Source organism: Balaenoptera borealis, assembly GCF_965194805.1.
Source record: "Balaenoptera borealis genome assembly, chromosome: 13".
NCBI classification, from domain to species: Eukaryota; Metazoa; Chordata; class Mammalia; order Artiodactyla; family Balaenopteridae; genus Balaenoptera; species Balaenoptera borealis.
In genome coordinates, this window is record NC_138870.1 from 37,300,872 (window position 1) to 37,321,551 (window position 20,680).

Here is a 20,680-nt window from a genome sequence, read left to right on the forward strand (position 1 = left end):
AAAACAACAGAAAACATATTGATTAAAGCAACTTCCTAGGTTTAATTTTTTAAATATGCTCTAAAACCAATATTTTACTTGTATTTGAAATGAAAATATTTAGTTTTACTTTTAGACACTGAATGCTGAAATAATAATCCTACTTCAAAGATACCTATTTAGGATACAGCTTTTGAATTCTGAGCTTGCTATTATGTCACCCAAACATTTAGTCCATAGTGTTATAATTATATCAGGCACCAATATAACATAGAAATAATGCTTAAATTTATAAGGTATGTTACTTGGTGGTTGCCTTACTTGATAATCTCTCAAATTTTGAAAACAGAACAAAGGTGGTTATGTCAGATGGTTGATTTATCAGCCTTTTCTTGAACTTACTATTTACTAACAGTAGGAATGTCAAGCCAATTCTTTTCAACCCACTGGCCTATAGATTTGGATTTGGCACCTTTCAGAGTTGACTGAAACATTTTAATAAATATCATGCAAGCAATATGGCAGGTTACATAGTGGTGCTGGGTCTGGGAGACTGAGCCAACTCCATTGGTTCTGTCATTAGAGCTAGCATGTTTTAGGCATCTCACTCAGAAACTGGAATGCTGAGATCCTTAAAATGAGATTTATTTTCCCTTTAAGGAGATGTTTGCCCTTTCTGTGTTCTAAGGCTGCTTGGTGAATAATGGTTCTTATAATCACATTTCTGAAAGCATCTTTTATATGTCTTTCTATTGGCCCTCCATTCATATGTACAGTCACAAAGCTATCATATTATGGCCTATTTTGTATAATTAATTTCTCTAGTAGCAATTTCTTATCTATGTTAACAAAATAAGGAAAGTATGGATGCTGAAAACTGCTTATTCCTTCAAGCCACAAAACAAAATAAATGCTTAACCATTTAATATTAAGCTACTATCATTTGATAATTTAGCCACTCATAAGGAATAACATGGCAGAAGATAGTCTAAATATTTTTCTGCTGGCTTCTTGCTCAGCAAAATCAGTAATAATTCTAGTTCTTTCCATTTATTCTATATTATAATTCAAAGTGCTAGACAGCAAATTGTACTGGGGCACATTGTATTTATTCTGCATCTGTTAACACACTATTTGAAACTGTGCAGACCTTGCCTGGGAAGATACTTTTAGATTGTGTATATTTCTGTATTCAGGTAAGTCAGGTATCTTTTTCTTAATGCTTTTATATAATGAAACATGCCCAATCTCCTTACTTAATAATAAAACAGTCCATGACTCTTTGTAAATCAGTAGGGATCCAGCAATAAGGTGCAATATAACACAAAAGCAGTGTAGGCTATCAAAGGAGATAATAAGCAGGTGCATTAATATTCATGCCTATGAAATCCTGGTTGTGCTTCTAAAAAGCTGTAGAATACATTCCAGGTTTAATGTTCACCAGTAGATGTTTGCCAGTGATTTTCAGATATTTCTTGTAGCAATTCATTCAAGGCATCCCTAGGTAATTTAGGAAAATTTCATCCGTATTTTCCATTTACTTAATTGTATACTCAGCTAATATACCTCAGTGAATATGCATAATCCTTTCTGGTTGGCCATTGGCTCTTTCTTTGACTCAGCTGGAAGTGCTGTTCTGTAAGACTGACTGTATGTGTGTGTCCGTGTATATGGTATGGTGTGTGTAGTGGGGGTCAGGTGGCAGCGATAGGAGAAAAACTACATGCGTTGTCCTGTACAGTACAGTATTTCCTTAGTGTCAAAGAAGTGCATTTAGACTTTGTTTCCATATAGAGTGACCTAAGAGGGAGGATAAGAAAATAATGCTATGCTACAAGAAATGCAGAGATACCAATAAAACAGGACCACTACGTAAAGATGCACAGGCTGGGTACTGTCCAAGTCCAGAGGCCACCACACACCACCCCCCAGAGTTATACAAGGTATCAACACCACAAAAAAGGCATATGAAAGCATACTACTGTTCAGTCTTTAAAATAGGGGATTGCTATGTGTCCTTATTTAGTTCATCTATAAATAAATTCATAATAAAGCAAATATATTATGCACATGGATAATGTGAGTAGCATGCATCTTAGACTTAATATCCTTGTCTGAAATTGTATTTGATTTCTTTATTTTTCCAGACATTGATAAAGACCACTTCTACCTCTTTTGGAATCTTAACTATATACCTCCTGTGTCTTCCTACCTTTCCAAGAGGTGAAGGGGTGGGGTTGGGAGGAAAAGGAATATTCTACCATCCATGTACTACACTCCTACCACCACTACTGCTACTGCCGCTATTAGCACCATCATCACCACTAATTACTGGAGAGGCTTAAACAGAGAATTCTGAAAGAGCTCTTTAGACTAACACTATTTATCCTAGCCTTCCCCACTGGTCTGTTCTGCATTCCATGCTCCTCTTGATTCCCTTTGTTTACTATTCATCCAGTTATCCTTTTATTCATTCATTCAATAAATGTTTACTGAGACCCTACAGTATACTAGATAGAATGCTAGAGGATGGGGACAGAATGTGAACAAAATATACAAAATCTCTGCAATCATGGAGCTTATATTCTGATAATGAGTAGGTTTTCAGGGTTAATTCAACCACTTTAAATCTTTTGCATTTTACAGAGTCTCCCTTTACATTCAGGATATTGTTGCTAGAGCTGGGAGCTTTTACTTCCTCCCTATTTTGTATGAAGGGTTTATACCACATCAGCTTTTTAAAAAATTTTCAATTAACACTTTTATTTTGAGATAACTGAGTCATGTGCTATTGTAAGAAATACTACAGAGAAATCCCATACACCCATTATCCAGATTCCCCCACTGTTACTTCATAGTACAGTATCACAGCCAGGATATTGACATTGGCACAATCCACCAGTCTTATACAGATTTCTCAAATTTTACTAGTACTTATCTGTATGTGTGTATGTGTGTGTGTTTTTAGTTTTATACCATTTTATCACATATATATGTTTGTGTGTCCATCACCACAGTTAGGATACAGAACAATTCTATCACCACAGGGATCCCTCATGCTGCCTTATACAACCATATTCACCCCCCGACCTTTGCCACACCTTGTTTCCTAACCCCTGGCAACCTCTAGTCTGTTCTCCAGTTCAAAAATTTTGTCTTTTCAAAATGTAATCTAAATAGATTTAAAAAGTACGTGACCTTTTGGATTGACTTTTTTTTCACTCACCATAATTCTCTGGCAATTCATACAAATTGCTGTATGTATCAGTAGTTTGCTCTTTTTCATTGCTAAGTATTATTCCATGACACAGATGTATAACCATGTATTTATCCACCAACTGAAGGATATCTAGATTGTTTCCAGTTTGGGGCTATTTTTAATAAAGCCCACATGAACATTTGTGTACAGATGTTGGTGTTATCATACATTTATTTTTGTCTAGGAAAAATGCCCAAGGGTGCAACTGTTGGATTGTGTTGAAATTGGTGTATAGTTTCATAACAAACTGCCAAACTGTTTTCCAGAGTTTCTGTAACATTTCACTTTCCCAGAATATATGGGAGATATTCTCCCACAATTTCTCCACACCCTCATCTTCATTTGGTGTTGTTACTGTTTTTCATTTTAGTCACTTAGGTAGGTTTTGTCTTTATATAATATTAACCTTTGATGCATGGAACTAGAGTTTCAAGAATACATTGACATTTCCTTGACAATCTCTTAGGAGTATCTCAGTTCATTTGAAGCCTTTTGCACTGCTGTTTGGTGATGAGAATATGTTTGTATCAGAAGATGCTAAGATTCCGTAACAAAAAGTTAGGATCTCAAAGAAGACCTGAGAAAAAAATCACAAAGAACCCTCTATTTGTCATGATGATGTCAAGTTGCTATTGTTGTGACCGTTCTGTAGAAGTAGGATGGACCCCATCTCAAATTTGTTCAAGTGTTGACAGTGATGATGCCACACTTGCACCAACAGAGTATGAAAAGGTTTATTCCTCCCATAATGAAGGTTCTCAGAGAGCATGATGGCTCCCAAACAAGGCCAAAAATGGCTTGAAGGAGTCAGAAAAAGAGACTGACATGGGGTTTTTATGGTGGATTTGGGGTGGGTCTGGGGTGAGAATTCCTGCTCGTGGTTTGGACTTCCTGCTGATGCCAAGGGAAGGAGTACTAGGGTTTTCTCATCAACTTACCCAGATGTGGGGCAAAAGGAGAAGAGTGGATGGTGAAGCTTAAAAGTAGTCAGCAGTCAAATATCAAAAAAAAAAAAAAAATATGGAGTCAGACTTCTTACTATAATTTTGATGACATTGGGAAGAGTTTGGGGATAAATGGCTGCAGCATGAACAAGGACTTTCCATCAATCTGCTTAGAAGCATAGAAGTAAAATGGACAATTTAAAGAAATACGGGAGCCCTGCTCACCATCTTTTCTTCCTCTCCAGCTTAAGTGCTGACATTTCCTGGTTTGTGACCAATGACTTATTACTCACTGTCATGCTCATGTTATTCATAATGATAAGCAATCTCTCCTCTTGGCCTGGGTATGTGAAGATTCACTCATTTTGATATTGGCTTTGGCTATTGGTAAATCAATGTGTCCTGAACCATAATTCTTTGGGCAGCTAAAGCCCTCAAAAGTAAAGTTTGCTATTACAAATTAAAGGAACTTTGTAACTTCCCATCCTGTCCCTGAATGAACACTATAGGGAATTTCAAAACACCTGCCAAAATATGGGTTTGCTTGGTATTGAAAATTGGCATTAATTGCCTATTCATGCTTCGTAAGTGCCAATTACTGGCTTATAATTCCATCTAAAGAATTTTGTACAATTAATGTGTACCTGTGATATGCCTCAATGAAATCTAAATAAAAGTGGCATCAATAAAGTCAGGGAAAGAATATTGCAGCTGTGGGGCAGTATATTACTAATAATCTCAATTTACTTTCTTAACTGGACAAGGAACTAAAAACAAACAAACGAAAAACAAATCTTGGTCATAGTAACAATTACACAAGGACCTTTATCCAAGTGTTTAAAAAGTAATTGTAGAAATCCATGAAAATCATCCATTGCTGATGGCATATTTTGCTCTAATTTTCATGAGATGGAAGACACTATTAAACTGGGAAACTATTAGCACTATTACCTTTAAGAGATGAAAATTATAAATGCTCTTACAGAATACTTATCATTCCATTAACTAAAAACTTTTTCAAAATTCACTTATATAATAAATATAGGTAGCCAGATAACCTAATTAAATTTTTATATTACACATATGCTGAATATGAAGCAAAGCTTTTCTTCAGAATAATCTCTCAGAAAATCTGAAACTACCTTATGTTCAAATACCTACAAAATCTCATATTACATTTCATTATTTTATTTTGAATAAAGTTGTATTTGAGGAAGGCATTAATCTAAAACAGTGTTAAGTAAAAACTAGCTTTGAATGCTATTTAGGTCATCTGATGGATACCATTAAAACAAGGAGACAAGTATATCACAGATGTAGTAATTATTTTTGATGGTATAGCCTCGAAATGGCCCAAAATACCTGTCATCATGAATAAGGCTTTTAATAATCATTTTACATAACAATACAGAATTTCCATTTTAAAATAGGAAGATTTGGGCAATGAACTAAAAGAGTGTGGAGTATAAGTGTCAGAGATTCTAACTTTATCTTTATCTAACTTTATCTGATTCTAACTAAATCACATCTCTAAATCAGAAGCATGATCTATGGTGGAGGGTTGCCAAATGTAGTGACTGTCAACTATGTTTCATGACAATGCTAAGAGGACATATGGTGACTACAGATCTCAGGCCAAGTTGGCAAAGAACAGTTCTCCAAAGTAGGTGGCCCTCCCTGAAAGGCCTGGAATAATGGGGATGGGATGTTCTGATTGGGAGTGGGCCCTGTCACCCCTCAACATGAGCCTCTTGCAGAATGCTAGACCAGGGAAAACCTCACATCATTCAGAAGGTGATCCATTCCAAAGGAAGCAGTATGAGAATTTTGTCATTAAGAATAAAAGAGGAAGAAAATAACAAGAAAATCCAATAACAGGTTAAGAACCCTCCACCAGAAAAATGATACCACAAGCCAGAGGAAAATTTTGATAAAAATATCCCAGTGAATTTAAAAAATTAGTGAAATCATTGTCTTTATAAAATAAGGTTTCAAAGCAAAGATACAAGAATTTAGAGAGGATGGTGTGAGACAGTAGAAGATGAAACAAGAGATGGTAGGCTCAGGAAAGGAATGCAGAAGAGAAAAATGTAGAGAAAAAATGGTCAGATTGGAATCTCCACAAACATTAGTCAACACACCCAAAATCGTAGTAAGGGATATGATATGACTGAGTGAGTAAAATTAAAAGTTAAAAAGAGGTGTAGACATAGAAGACAGAAAAAAACCCAGAATCTGCATAATTGTCTCTAAAAAATAGAACTAAAAAAATGGATAAGTAAAGTAATGGTTAAGTTTTCCCAAAAGACTTAATAGAATAAAGAAACATGTGAATCTTTAGACTTAAAGGGCAAATTGTACCTAGAAAAGTGACAATCAATAAACTTAGCAAAATTATTACACTAAAAAAAATAAAAGAGAGAATACTGTGGGCATCCAAGCAATTAAAATATCAATTCACCTGTAAAGATGGAAAAAAAATTTTCTGGTTCCAGTTTTCTGATACTGCTCCTTGGCATCACTCAACAGTGTTAAGAAAGTAAAACAATGCCTTCAATTCTAAGGAAAAAAATTGTGATTCAGTATCTTTATACTCAGCCTAATTATTGGTCAGGTGTAAAGAAAATAAACAATTTGGTTGTAGGCTGCATTGTTTTCACAAATCTTCTGGAAGAATGTGTTATAGAGAAAAGTTCAGGCATTGGAAGTAGTGGAAAAACTCCAGCAGTAGTACTGGAAAAGATTGTTGAGGCAATTTGATTGAAGAACTAAGGTCAAAAGAAATGCATGGCTTCTGATTATAGACCAGAATATAGAGGTATTCCCAAACCATAACAACATAGAAATGATATATGGTGTAAAAAAGTATAATATTCTGATGTTCACATGTTTTATAGATGAGGGGAAAAGATATCATTTAAAGATGATAAATAAAATAGGGACTTAATATATTCAAAGAGTCAAAAAATTAATAGGAAAAATAATATAATAAGTACAATAGGGTGATTGAGGGGGAGAAGGCAGAGGGAGAAGAAGCAGAAAAATAATTTTGTCAATGCTCATACTAGTGAATAAATAAAATCAAAAGAAATAATAAAATACATCTATTAAATGGAGTTTAATTATAAAGATAATAATCAGAAAAAGTAGAAACCTTTTATATTACAGTAAAATGCACATAAGAATGTAGGATAGAAGACGAAAAAAAGAGGAAACTATTTAAATAGTTTTACAGGTACTGATGTAAATATAATAATGTTCAAGATATATTGTTAAATAGAGAAAAGTTGTAAAATAGCATTGCAAAATTGTATGTGTATGTTTGTTCATTAATATCCTTAATGTATATGCTCGTGTATCAATGGCATAGCACTTATTTCTCTTAAATGATACTCCACTGCATAATAGCTATCTCAAGAGAGGCACTATGTAGCTACTGTTATTGTTATTATGTTATGACCTTGTATCCTAATAAATCAGTATTTTTTATTAATATCGCATGCTTAACATAAAACTATATGTAGTACCTACATGTGAGTACCTACATGTACAGTCGGGCTAAGAAAATAAGCCTGGAAAAATTGGAGAATGGTACAAGATACAAATTAATTCTCAGTTATGTTACACAAATCTACGAAACCTTCTTAGATTATTGCAACCTTTGGTTGCTGACCTCCCTTCCCTTTGATTTTTCACAGCAATTTAATCTGTAATGTATTTTAACATTGTACTGTATCTTTGTCACTTTCTAACGGTTCAATATATGATAGTTTTGTCTTTATGAAAGAGATGAGACTGATTGTCAATCCCTTTGACTCCAAATCCAGTTATTCAACACAGTCACAGGAAGCAGAATGATAGACATCAACAATAAACATCAATAATTACTATAACACCTGCTAACATATACTGTGTGCCCATAGATGATGAATAAGAAACTGAGACACAGAGTGGTTGATTACTTTGCCCCAAATCAAAAAAATAGTAAGAGACAAAACTTGGATTAGAAGCCAGGGAGGCTGGACCCATAACTGGTGCACACAACAGTACATTAGAAGTGTGACCCTGCTCACTAACTTCTCTTTCTCCATGGGATATAATGACTTATTTTATAAAGTTGCTACAACAATTATTAAGAGGAGTACATCTAAGAGCTTTGTAATCCATGAAGCTCTCTAGCAAATGCAAGATATCACCATGCCATTGTATCTTCTTGCTGCCCTTGTTACCACCATGTCATATAGGCTCAACTCACAGAGGGGCCAAGTTTTCACTTAGATTCCTGTAGAGATCACTTGCTTTTACGATCATTGACTGACTTTTAAATCTCAACATGCATGTTCTTGCTCAGACTGTACTATACTCAAGCCCCAAAATAAGCTTATATTCTACTGAGAAAGACTACCGACAAGGCATAATGTGATAAGGGGCATAATGAAGTTCTGAGTTTTGTGCGAAGACCTAATAGAGAGGAAAGGAGAAGGGAAGGATTGTGAGACTCAAAGAGTTAGAGAAATGTCTCCCAGCTTAGAAAAAAAGACCAGCAATTTCAAATTCTAATAATCTTCCCTAGAGTGAAGCATCAACAAGTTTCACATTGTATTTATGCTACACAGCAACATTTTTGCATTGTCTTCAGTCCCCCCTTTCCTGCATCTATTCCCACAAAAACTGTCCTTGACCAACACCAGAAATGAATTTGATTTCTCTAATGCAGAAGGTAATTGGATTTTTCTTTATTGAATGCATCCCTTTAATGACTGTCTCTGCTCCTACCAATTTAGCTGCAAGTGACCTGACATTGATCTGATGATATGACTTAAAGAGTTGGAGCTGGGAGTGGAAAAGACCAGCTGTCTGGCATCAGAAAAAATGTTTTTTGCCTCATCTTGCTATTTTCCTGAGAAAATCCTTTGTCCTTGAATGTCATTTTTACAAAACATGCTGCTGTGATAATTGGTCATATAGCAGCAGATTGCTTCCTTCTAGAAAATATGATAAGTATTTCCCAGAAATTCAAAGGATTGTGAGAGATTACTACAAACAACTATATGCCAATAAAATGGACAACCTAGAAGAAATGGACAAATTCTTAGAAAAGCACAACCTTCCGAGACTGAACCAGGAAGAAATAGAAAATATAAACAGACTAATCACAAGCACTAAATTGAAACTGTGATTAAAAATCTTCCAACAAACAAAAGCCCAGGACCAGATGGCTTCTCAGGCAAATCCTATCAAACATTTAGAAGAGCTAACACCGATCCTTCTCAAACTCTTCCAAAATATAGCAGAGAGAGGAACACTCCCAAACTCATTCTACGAGGCCACCATCATCCTGATACCAAAACCAGACAAAGATGTCACAAAATAAAACTACAGGCCAATATCACTGATGAACATAGATGCAAAAATCCTCAACAAAATACTAGCAAACAGAATCCAACAGCACATTAAAAGGATCATACACTGTGATCAAGTGGGGTTTATCACAGGAATGCAAGGATTCTTCCATATACGCAAATCAATCCATGTGATACACCATATTAACAAATTGAAGGAGAAAAACCATATGATCATCTCAATAGATGCAGAGAAAGCTTTCGACAAAATTTAACACCCATTTATGATAAAAACCCTCCAGATAGTAAGCATAGAGGGAAGTTACCTCAACATAATAAAGGCCATATATGACAAACCCACAGCCAACATCATTCTCAATGGTGAAAAACTGAAACCATTTCCACTAAGATCAGGAACAAGACAAGGTTACCCACTCTCACCACTATTAGTCAACATAGTTTTGGAAGTTTTAGCCACAGCATTCAGAGAAGAAAAAGAAATAAAAGGAATCCAAATGGGAAAAGAAGAAGTAAAACTGTCACTGTTTGCAGATGACATGATACTATACATAGAGAATCCTGAAGATGCTACCAGAAAACTACCAGAGCTAATCAATGAATTTAGTAAATTAGCAGGATACAAAATTAATGCACAGAAATCTCTTGCATTCCTACACACTGATGATGAAAAATCTGAAAGAGAAATTAAGGAAACACTGCCATTTACCACTGCAACAAAAAGAATAAAATACCTAGGAATAAACCTACCTAAGGAGACAAAAGACCTGTATGCAGAAAAGTATAAGACACTGATGAAAGAAATTAAAGATGATACAAACAGATGGAGAGATATATCATGTTCTTGGATTGGAAGAATCAACATTGTGAAAATGACTGTACTACCCAAAGCAATCTACAGATTCAATGCAATCCCTGTCAAACTACCAATGGCATTTTTCACAGAACTAGAACAAAAACTTTCACAGTTTGTATGGAAACAAAAAAGACCCCGAATAGCCAAAGCCATCTTGAGAAAGAAAAACTGAGCTGTAGGAATCAGGCTCCCACAGTTGAAGGGAATGGTGAAAACATCACAGTGGTGATGTGACTTTACCCAAGACGGGCAGGATTTGTGCACCTGAGAAAAAGAGGTAGAACATTTTTGGAACAATACTGGATAATTAGAATAAATATGCCATAAAAAGGGTTCAAGTCTTATATCTCACATATCATTGAAGGGAAAAAGGGAGAGAAAGGAAGGTAATATTTTGACTAGTGATATAGGTAAGAATCTAGACATAGCAGGAAGTGTTTGAATTTTGGAGTTTCTGATTTAGACAAACTTAAAAAGAATATGAAATTTTATTTATTATGATTTTGTTTCTATGAAGAAGTTAATAGTATCTTAAAGATGCCTCCTTGGATAAGGCAATCTTGATGTTTTTTAAAAAAATATCACTATTTGATATGTTGAACAGCCTTAAATATGCTCATTCATTATGTGAAGTCAAATGAACTGTTAAAACTTTTAAATGAAGTATAGTCTTATAATTTTTATCTCTGCATATATTCTAATGTTAAAATACATACATATTTTATTCTTAGCAAAATGTGAATTATATACATATTTAAACCTGAATGGAAGATTTCTGAAAGTGCTAAATAAGTTTCTTTCATTGCTTCAGGTCACTGATATGATGCTTCAGGACAAGCCCTATCCTGATTGGGGAAAATCTGCAAGAGCTTTCTGGAAGAAAGGAAATGTTAGGATTATTTTATTCTGGTAAGAGATTGTTTCATTTATTGACATGTGTCTTGCCTCATTCACAAGGACTTGAGTTGGATTTAGTTTTCTTTAGATATATAAAATTCTATCTAGAGAGGCACTTCTAGTGGACACTGTGCTCCATTGAAATGATGAAAACCATTATCCTATTTATCAATTAATTTCTGCTTACACATTATTGCATATACACATTTACAAGAGATACATTTACTAATATAGTAAAGCAAATAAGATTTTACCAGAGGTAAGTAGGTTTTTGAGTCAGCAAAAATAAGCTATAAGTTTCATCAATGGAATCTGGTATAAAAACGTCCCCAGTAAGTACTGAATTTCCAGTGTATTTAATAGGATATAATTTTGCTTTGAAGAAATCATACAGTGAAGGAACCTCTTTACAGATCACATCTGGCTCACTGGCACTTCTTTTTGTACCAATAATTTCCTTTAGCTCTCCAGCCCAATCATTGCAATTAAAAAACAATCCATGTCTCATGGAACTTTGTTTTTTGTGGAGTCAACATTATTTATGTATATTTGAAGAAGCTTAGACAGAAATGGTAGGAATATAGAGACAGCAAGAAGGGCACTTCCACCAGGCCGTGTGACAGTGCCCAAACACAGTGATTCAACCCGATGTATGAAAAGTTATCTACATTAACACCCAGAAGCCTTGAATTGATGATGACTTGTGCTTCATAAATTGCATTCTGTTCACCTGCCTTTCAAAATGAAAAAAAAAAAGTCTGTTTATTCTTGGATGTAACTCTGAGGGTTGATTTTTTTTCATGTACAAGCTACAGAAATCATGGTCACTAAGTACTTGGGGGAAAATATACACTCTAAGCTATCTTTGTGCTTTAGCACTATTACTAAATGTTGCTTCAGATATATGGCATTTTGAACTCAATTAACAGCAAGTAAACAAAAAGTAGATTTTTCAATAACGTTGTAAAAATGAATATGATTTTGTAGCTGTTTATTCACAACTTGCCTCTGAGTCAAGTGTGGCCTATTTTATGGCACATTTAACCTTCATATTGTTTCCTGTTTGTAAGCTCCCCATGTAGCTTGACTAAATAATATGTAATATAATAATTTTAGCAAGTATTCATTGAAGATATGTTTTGCTCCAGGCACTATGCTAAGAACTTACTCATTTAATCCTGAGAACCCTGTAAGTAAGTGCTATTATTATAAGCATAGGTCTCTGAATTCAGGGCCCCAGTTATTAATCATTACATTAGACTGTCTCTAGAAAAACAAAGGATACATCAGTGTGCAAAGTCCAAATGATTATCCTTAATCCTTGTTTAGGTAATGGTGCTAAATAAGAACGTGAGATTCTGGGAAATCATTCTACCCTATAGAATTCTGTACAGGGGTTTTAAGAATCATAATTTAAAAGGAGATAAACGCTAATATTAAAAGTCTCTATGGGCTATCTCTCTTTTAAAATATCTACTTACTATGTTTACAGATATTTTGTATTATTTAATGTCTCTTCAAAGGCAGCCCATTGATTATTGTTCAATGTGGCCAGTTACCAAGGTCACACATATATCATTTGCAAAGGTGAGCCATGCATATCTGAATGCCTCTATTATTGTTGTCATTAGCTACTCTTAGTTGCAATTGTTGTTTCAGAGGAGAGGAATCCATACTAGATTTCTCCTTAATCATCTTAGTACATTTTCCTTGAACGTTATTACTCAAATCTATGTATTACCAATCTCTTTTTATACAAGTGGGTTTATTTTTGACATATGTGATAACACAGTCCCAATGGATAATCTAAAGTGTATTTTGAATGTTGTAAAATAATTTAATTAGTCACTGACAAATAGATAATATTCTTAAACGGAGAGCAAACTAAAATTCACACTTATTCTTGTAGTCATTGTTTCTGTAAAATTATTGATTATTAGGTAATATATTTGAGAGATGATTTTTATTGTTATATTTCAGAAGTAATATTTCAAATCATGGAGAGCATAAAACAACTGGAGGAAAATTTAAATGCCACTTTGAACATATTTTTTCCTATTTTATCCATTACATACTGTTAGATTATCTTGACAACAGTATTCATGGTTTTAAAAAAGAAAAATCTGATGCAAAATGTTGAATATGGAAATTATGTGGGAAGCAAAAAATCTCCCTTTTTGTCCATACTTTTCAGATAAAAGGGATTTAGCAAGTATAAAGGGCATTTGTTTTTCTAGCTCTAGGAGATAAAAATACAGAAATCATTGGCAAGGTTTTAAATGAAATAAAAGATAGTATTTACATACTATGTGTCACCCACTCAAAAAGAGGTATTTTCTTTTGGTTTTACCCTAGTTAAGGAGAGACATATTCATGTAATAAATCTGTGGTGAAGAAATTTTGCAAAGGAAAGCTTTTATACGTTGCAATGTGATTATGGGTTTAAACAGTACAACATGCAATTTTGTTGTAGTAAACTTACCTTTACCTAAGTGTAGCTGCTTTAACTCACAAATGCCTGTCAGAAACTATTTCATTTGCAACTGTGTGGCTAAGTTCTTTCTGATTCTTCGTGATAGATGTCTCTACATTGGAAAGAATGGTTCCTATTTCTTTCTTTAATTGTGCAAACATGAGTCTGCTATAATACATGGGCCTTTATGCCTGGGAGGAGACTAAATTGTAGTTGATTTGAAAATACTAATTGGGAAAGGGCAGACTATTTATAGAACTTCCCTTACAAAGCCCCATTCCCAGCCCTTTTGTTAATTAAAAAGAATAAAAATTTAAAATCAAAATCCTAGATTAATGCCATATACTGTTCTATTTTCCAGAGGGGCTACCAATACCCATTTTCACTCACCTGTGTCTGAAGTAAATGTACACATAAACATAGACATAAAAAAAATAAGTAGTATGATATTTATATTAGCTTCTATCTCCCCGCTTTATTTACTCTCTAGAGACACAATTTATATGCTTTTGAGGGGAAACATCTTGGGATATTTCCCAAAGGCTTAACTTTTTAAAAAATAAGGAAGACACTCTTCTGTGATTAGTAGGGGAATTGGTGGAGGAAGGAGTTGCGAGAGCTGGTGGTCATTAGGGCTTCCTGGATACCTCAGTTCCTTGCCTTGGAGACACATGAGAGATTTGCACCTTTCTGCCCCCTCTGATCACATGACTTGCTTAGACCAATTAAAATGTGAGTGAAAGAGGCTTGTGTCACCTCCAGGTAGAAGCATTTAATTGCCAGCGAGAAGCACTGAAAGGGGCTCTTTTCTAGGTAGCCGTTGTGGAAGTTTGTGTCTAGCTGGAGCACTTGTCATTCATGTTCCCTGAATGACCTGGATAAGCCCAGCATCCTTTACAACACATGTAGTGTGAGCGAGGAATATACCTCTGCAAATGGTAAGCCATTGAGATTTGGGGATTATTTGATACTGCAGCATAAACCAGCCTATCCCGATGTATCCGGTCACTGATCCCTGGAAATGGAGTGCTGTCACAACAGAAAGCAGAAATTTTAGTCTTGAGGGCTGGACAGCAAATGGCAAGAAAACCAATGAAGGCTGGAAAGATAGTAATACAGGTATTATAGTGGCAAAGCATTTGGTAAAAACTGTGGTCTGTGATTACTTAGATGCCTGGAAATTGGAAAACATAGTGCATTGCTGTGTGCATCTGTATACAACTGTCCACTTCCATTCCACTCTGTTGCACAGAGAAAATTATGTGTGTTTTTTTTTTGATTAGTATATTTATATTTAAAAAAATACTTCATCTAGTGCTCTCATGGTTTGGGCGGGCATCTTTTGATCATCATTAGCTTTATTCTTGACTGAGAAACAAATGAGCTGCTGCTGGTTTTCCTGCTTTGAGTATCATGGTTATTATTCAAGTCTAACAAGGTTGTTTAACTTTAACCATTCAAGAACTAATCAAGAAACAATTATTGTCTTTTTTTTTTTATGGGGAAACTTTTTTATTTTTTTAACATCTTTATTGGAGTATAATTGCTTTACAATGGTGTGTTAGTTTCTGCTTTATAACAAAGTGAACCAGCTATACATATACTTATATCCCCATATCTCTTCCCTCTCGCATCTCCCTCTCTCCCACCCTCCCTATCCCACCCCTCTAGGTGGTCACAAAGCACCGAGCTGATCTCCCTGTGCTATGTGGCTGCTTCCCACTAGCTACCTATTTTACATTTGGTGGTGTATATATGTCCATGTCACTCTCTCACTTCATCCCAGCTTGCCCTTCCCCCTCCCCGTGTCCTCAAGTCCATTCTGTAGTAGGTCTGAGTCTTTATTCCCATCCTGCCCCTAGGTTCTTCATGACCATTTTTTTTTAGATTCCATATATATGTGTTAGCATACGGTATTTGTTTTTCTCTTTCTGACTTACTTCACTCTGTATGACAGACTCTAAGTCCATCCACCTCACTGCAAATAACTCAGTTACGTTTCTTTTTATGGCTGAGTAATATTCCATTGTATATATGTGCCACATCTTCTTTATCCATTCATCTGTCAATGGACACTTAGGTTGCTTCCATGTCCTGGCTATTGTAAATAGAGCTGCAATGAACATTGTGGTACATGACTCTTTTTGAATTATGGTTTTCTCAGGGTATATGCCCAGTAGTGGGATTGCTGGGTTGTATGGTAGTTCTATTTTTAGTTTTTTAAGGAACCTCCATACTGTTCTCCATAGTGGCTATATCAATTTACATTCCCACCAACAGTGCAAGAGGGTTCCCTTTTCTCCACACCCTCTCCAGCATTTATTGTTTCTAGATTTTTTGATGATGGCCATTCTGACTGGTGTGAGGTGATATCTCATTGTAGTTTTGATTTGCATTTCTCTAATGATTAATGATGTTGAGCATTCTTTCATGTGTTTGTTGGCAATCTGTATATATTCTTTGGAGAATTGTCCATTTAGATCTTCTGCCCATTTTTGGATTGGGTTTTTTTTTTTTTTTTTTTTTTTTTTTTTTGGTATTGAGCTGCATGAGCTACTTGTAAAATTTGGAGATTAATCCTTTGTCAGTTGCTTCATTTGCAAATATTTTCTCCCATTCTGAGGGTTGTCTTTTCATCTTGTTTATGGTTTCCTTTGCTGTGCAAAAGCTTTTAAGTTTCATTAGGTCCCATTTGTTTATTTTTATTTTTATTTCCATTTCTCTAGGAGGTGGGTCAAAAAGGATCTTGCTGTGATTTATGTCGTAGAGTGTTCTGCCTATGTTTCCTCTAAGAGTTTTATAGTGTCTGGCCTTACATTTAGGTCTTTAATCCATTTTGAGCTTATTTTTGTGTATGGTGTTAGGGAGTGTTCTAGTTTCCTACTTTTACATGTACCTGTCCAGTTTTCCCAGCACCACTTATTGAAGAGGCTGTCTTTCTCCATTGTATATTCTTGCCTCCTTTATCAAAAATAAGGTGACACTATGTGCGTGAGTTTATCTCTGGGCTTTCTATCCTGTTCCATTGATCTATATTTCTGTTTTTGTGCCAGTATCATACTGTCTTGATTACTGTAGCTTTGTAGTATAGTCTGAAGTCAGGGAGCCTGATTCCTCCAGCTCCATTTTTCTTTCTCAGGATTGCTTTGGCTATTCGGGGTCTTTTGCGTTTCCATACAAATTGTGATATTTTTTGTTTTAGTTCTGTGAAAAATGCCAGTGGTAGTTTGATAGGGATTGCATTGAATCTGTAGATTGCTCTGGGTAGTAGAGTCATTTTCACAATGTTGATTCTTCCAATCCAAGAACATGGTATATCTCTCCATCTGTTTGTATCATCTTTAATTTCTTTCATCAGTGTCTTATAGTTTTCTGCATACAGGTCTTTTGTCTCCTTAGGTAGGTTTATTCCTAGGTATTTCATTCTTTTTGCTGCAATGGTAAATGGGAGTGTTTCCTTAATTTCACTTTAGGAAACAATTATTGTCTTAACATACATGTGTGGGAGAGTGACATGATAATAATAATAATAAATGGAATAAAGTAATAAAAAGGACCTAAGAATCAGGGGAAATGTCAGTTAGAAGGGTTTTAGTAATAGCTCTACTAATATCCAACTGTATGACCTGTATGACTACTTAGAGTTTCCATTTTCTTTTCTGTAAAAGGGATGTTTTGTTATTTTTTGTGGTCCTTTTCAGCTCTACAATGCTATTTTCTACTGTAAGATTAAGGTGTGGGTGAACGAGTAATTCTGTCTGCTTTGCTTCAGAGGCCAGAATATGGACTGCTCTAGTCTGAATGTTTGTGTCCCTCCAAAATTCCTGTGTTGAAATCCTAATGCCCTATGTGATGGTATTAGGCAGTGGGTCCTTGGAAGGTGCTTAGGTCATGATGGTGGAGCCCTCAGAAATGGGATAAGTGAGTTTATAAAAAAGGCCTCACAGAGACCCCTAGCCCTTTCCACCATGTGAGGACACAGCGAGAAGGTGCCAGCTGTGAATTAGGAAGGAGGCGCTTACCAAACATAACCATGCTGGTGCCTTCATCTTGGACTTCCAGCCTCCAGAATTGTGAGAAATAAATTACTGTTGTATATAAGCCACCAAGTGTGTGATACTTTGTCATAAAAGCCCAAATGGATTAAGATATGAGTCAAAGAGTGTTAAGTCACATGGAAGCAGCTTTGGATACATGTATGAAAGAATTCCCTAATAATGCGAGTGTCTGAGTGCTGAAAGAGCCTGCCTGATGGACTGCTGAATTCCCCGTCAGTGGAAGTATTCCTGCCAAGGCTACATAGTCTTTCAGGGATGCTATACAGGATTTTCACATTGAATGAGAAAAAAGTAAATCACTTTAAATTTTCATGAAACTTGAAGGTTCTGTGACTCGACATTTTTAACTAGAAAAGTACTGCATATTGATTTTATATAGAGAGGATGCTAATTATAATTTAATATGCTCTGTTTAATTCCATCATAATTATGAACAGAATTTTTACATTAGACAATGATTCATGAAAGTTTCCAGGGGCAACTAGAGTATGCACAGCTTTTTGCCTCACTTCCCAAATAATAAATTAGCCCATATCTTTTCTCTGGATGGATTTTGTCTTTTTGCCTTCAGCCTTCCTTCCATCTCAACATGTCTCTTTACACAGTTGTCTATCTTTAATTAAAAGCTGCCTCTGTGAGGAAAAGCAGAACATTTTTAGCCCAAAGCATGTAACTGTACCTACTGAATCAGTCACCTTAACTTTAAACATTGCACTAAGTTAACAAGCTCCATTTAAATCTGGCTACTTCTCAGCAGAAGAATCCAAGGATATGCTTCACCTGGTTTTCTTGCTAGATGTTGTTCCCTACTTCTGGCTGAAAAGATGACTGATGTTGCATTACTGTTTTGTTGAATTAATGTGTTGTCATATTATTTAGAGATTTTCATTTAAAAAGTAAATTATATATTTATGCCTGAGGGATTTAACTCTCAGGTATATATTTATGCCTGGGCATTAACACAATCCCATGCCCTTCAAGACTTAATTTTGCTGAATTAAGAACAAATCTTGTTTGCATTTAACTTATTTAAGTAAATACTTAAGTGCTGAGTACAATATGAAATAGTGTTTAGAAGCAGACTCTGAAGCCAGTTGCCTGGCTTTTGGTCCTGGTTTTACTACTTACTATTGTGTGTTAGTTGTTTTAACTGGTATTGTATGTTATGACTGGTATTATGAGCACCAGGTGCTCTCCATGATGCTGAGAATACAACTTTGAGAGAGAAAATAAGGACTCTGACAGCATAATTTTCTGTCCAGTGAGAAATATGGGGGCAGGAGGTAATACCCACCAAGGTGTAGGTTCAAGGTGAGCTCTCGGGATGGTTTTGCTAGGGCTGAAGTGTCTTCTCAGGATAAGTAGGAGCCAGAAACATGGTGATTGATTAGGTATGTGGAGTGAGGCAGAGGGAGAAGTTCAGGGTATCGTTGAGTATTTAGGCTTGAGCAGCTGAACAGAAGCTTATGTTACTCACTGAGACAGGAGATCCTGGTGGAGAACTGAGTCTTAAATGGAGGCATAATGAATCCAGGCTTGAGCATGCTGAACTTGATGTACTAATTGAGATACCTAGTAAGCAGGTCCTTATACGGGATCTGAAGCTGAGGAGTGAGAGAGTGAGGTCTGAGACAGAAATATAACTAACATTTATATCTTGGTTTACATTTTTATACTTTTGTAGATGTCATTATCTACATGTATGGGGTGTTTGAGTGGGTGTACAGTGAAAATAAAAGATCTACTAGAGTAAACCTACAGAGCTCTTTTATTTGGGAGCAGGCAGAAGAGGCATCTGGAGAGAAGACAGAGAAAGAGGGGACAGAAAGAATGAAAAGTCCGAAAAGTGTGTGTCATAGATGCCAAGAGAAGAGAGAATATCAAGAGACATAAAAATGTCAGTAGTCAAATGCTAGCGATATATCAAATAAGATCAAAATGCAAAGTGTCTATGGGATTTCACTCTAAGAGGACCATCACTGATGAGCTTGGCAAGAATGGTTTTCCGGAATGTTGCTGACAGATGCTAGACTCGTACCGGGTCAACCCACGATTAGGACAGGAGGAAATAGGGACAGGGAGGATATTCAGAAGGTGAGAGACAAGGCTGGAGGGATATCTATATTTAAAAATGAATATTCTCCAGGAAAAATTTAAATGTATTTACTGATTTGGCTATTAATTGATTTATCTTGTCCAGAGCATATTCATTTTTCTCCCAAGAGATGGAGGTCATTTCGAATTACTTGTTGCCCAGGTACTGAATAAAAGGCTCTTAAATTAAATTTTGTGGTGAAAATTTACTGTTTGTTATTCTCATTTTTTAGTAGGAAGATAGACAATAAATAGTTCATAGGGTTTTAAATTTAAAAACCTTTAAAAATTTAAAGAAATGCATGAAAATCAAAATCGTGACTAAGTTCTCTACATATTTCTGCTCAGATCGCATTACTTGAGATCAGGATAGCATCTCACTGATCGTGTCCCTAGGACTTAACATAGTGCCTGGCACACAGTAAGCGTTAAATACACTCTTGCTGAATTAACTACTTTGGTGAGGACTTTCAAATATATAATAATCTAGGACATTTTTGAAAATTTCTTTAGATAGAGGACTTCACTGAAAATGATAAAAGGACAATTAAAAGTATTTTGGGGGCTTCCCTGGTGGCGCAGCAGTTGAGAATCTGCCTGCCAATGCAGGGAACATGGGTTCGAGCCCTGGTGTGGGAAGATCCCACATGCCGCGGAGCAACTAGGCCCGTGAGCCACAACTACTGAGCCTGAGCGTCTGGAGCCTGTGCTCTGCAACAAGAGAGGCCGCGATAGTGAGAGGCCCGCGCACCGCGATGAA

General features: G+C 35.7%; 1 protein-coding gene across 16 annotated transcripts in view; it reads left to right on the plus strand.

Annotated features, from left to right (window-relative positions):
- TMEM117 (transmembrane protein 117) overlaps positions 1–20,680 on the plus strand; it is a 536,620-nt gene that overhangs the window by 340,501 nt on the left and 175,439 nt on the right. For all 16 annotated transcript variants that reach the window (XM_082349435.1, XM_082349440.1, XM_082349441.1 and 13 more), the window contains one exon: positions 11,210–11,307. In XM_082349435.1, the coding sequence (XP_082205561.1) occupies positions 11,210–11,307 (98 nt within the window). The remainder of the gene's footprint in view (positions 1–11,209; positions 11,308–20,680) is intronic.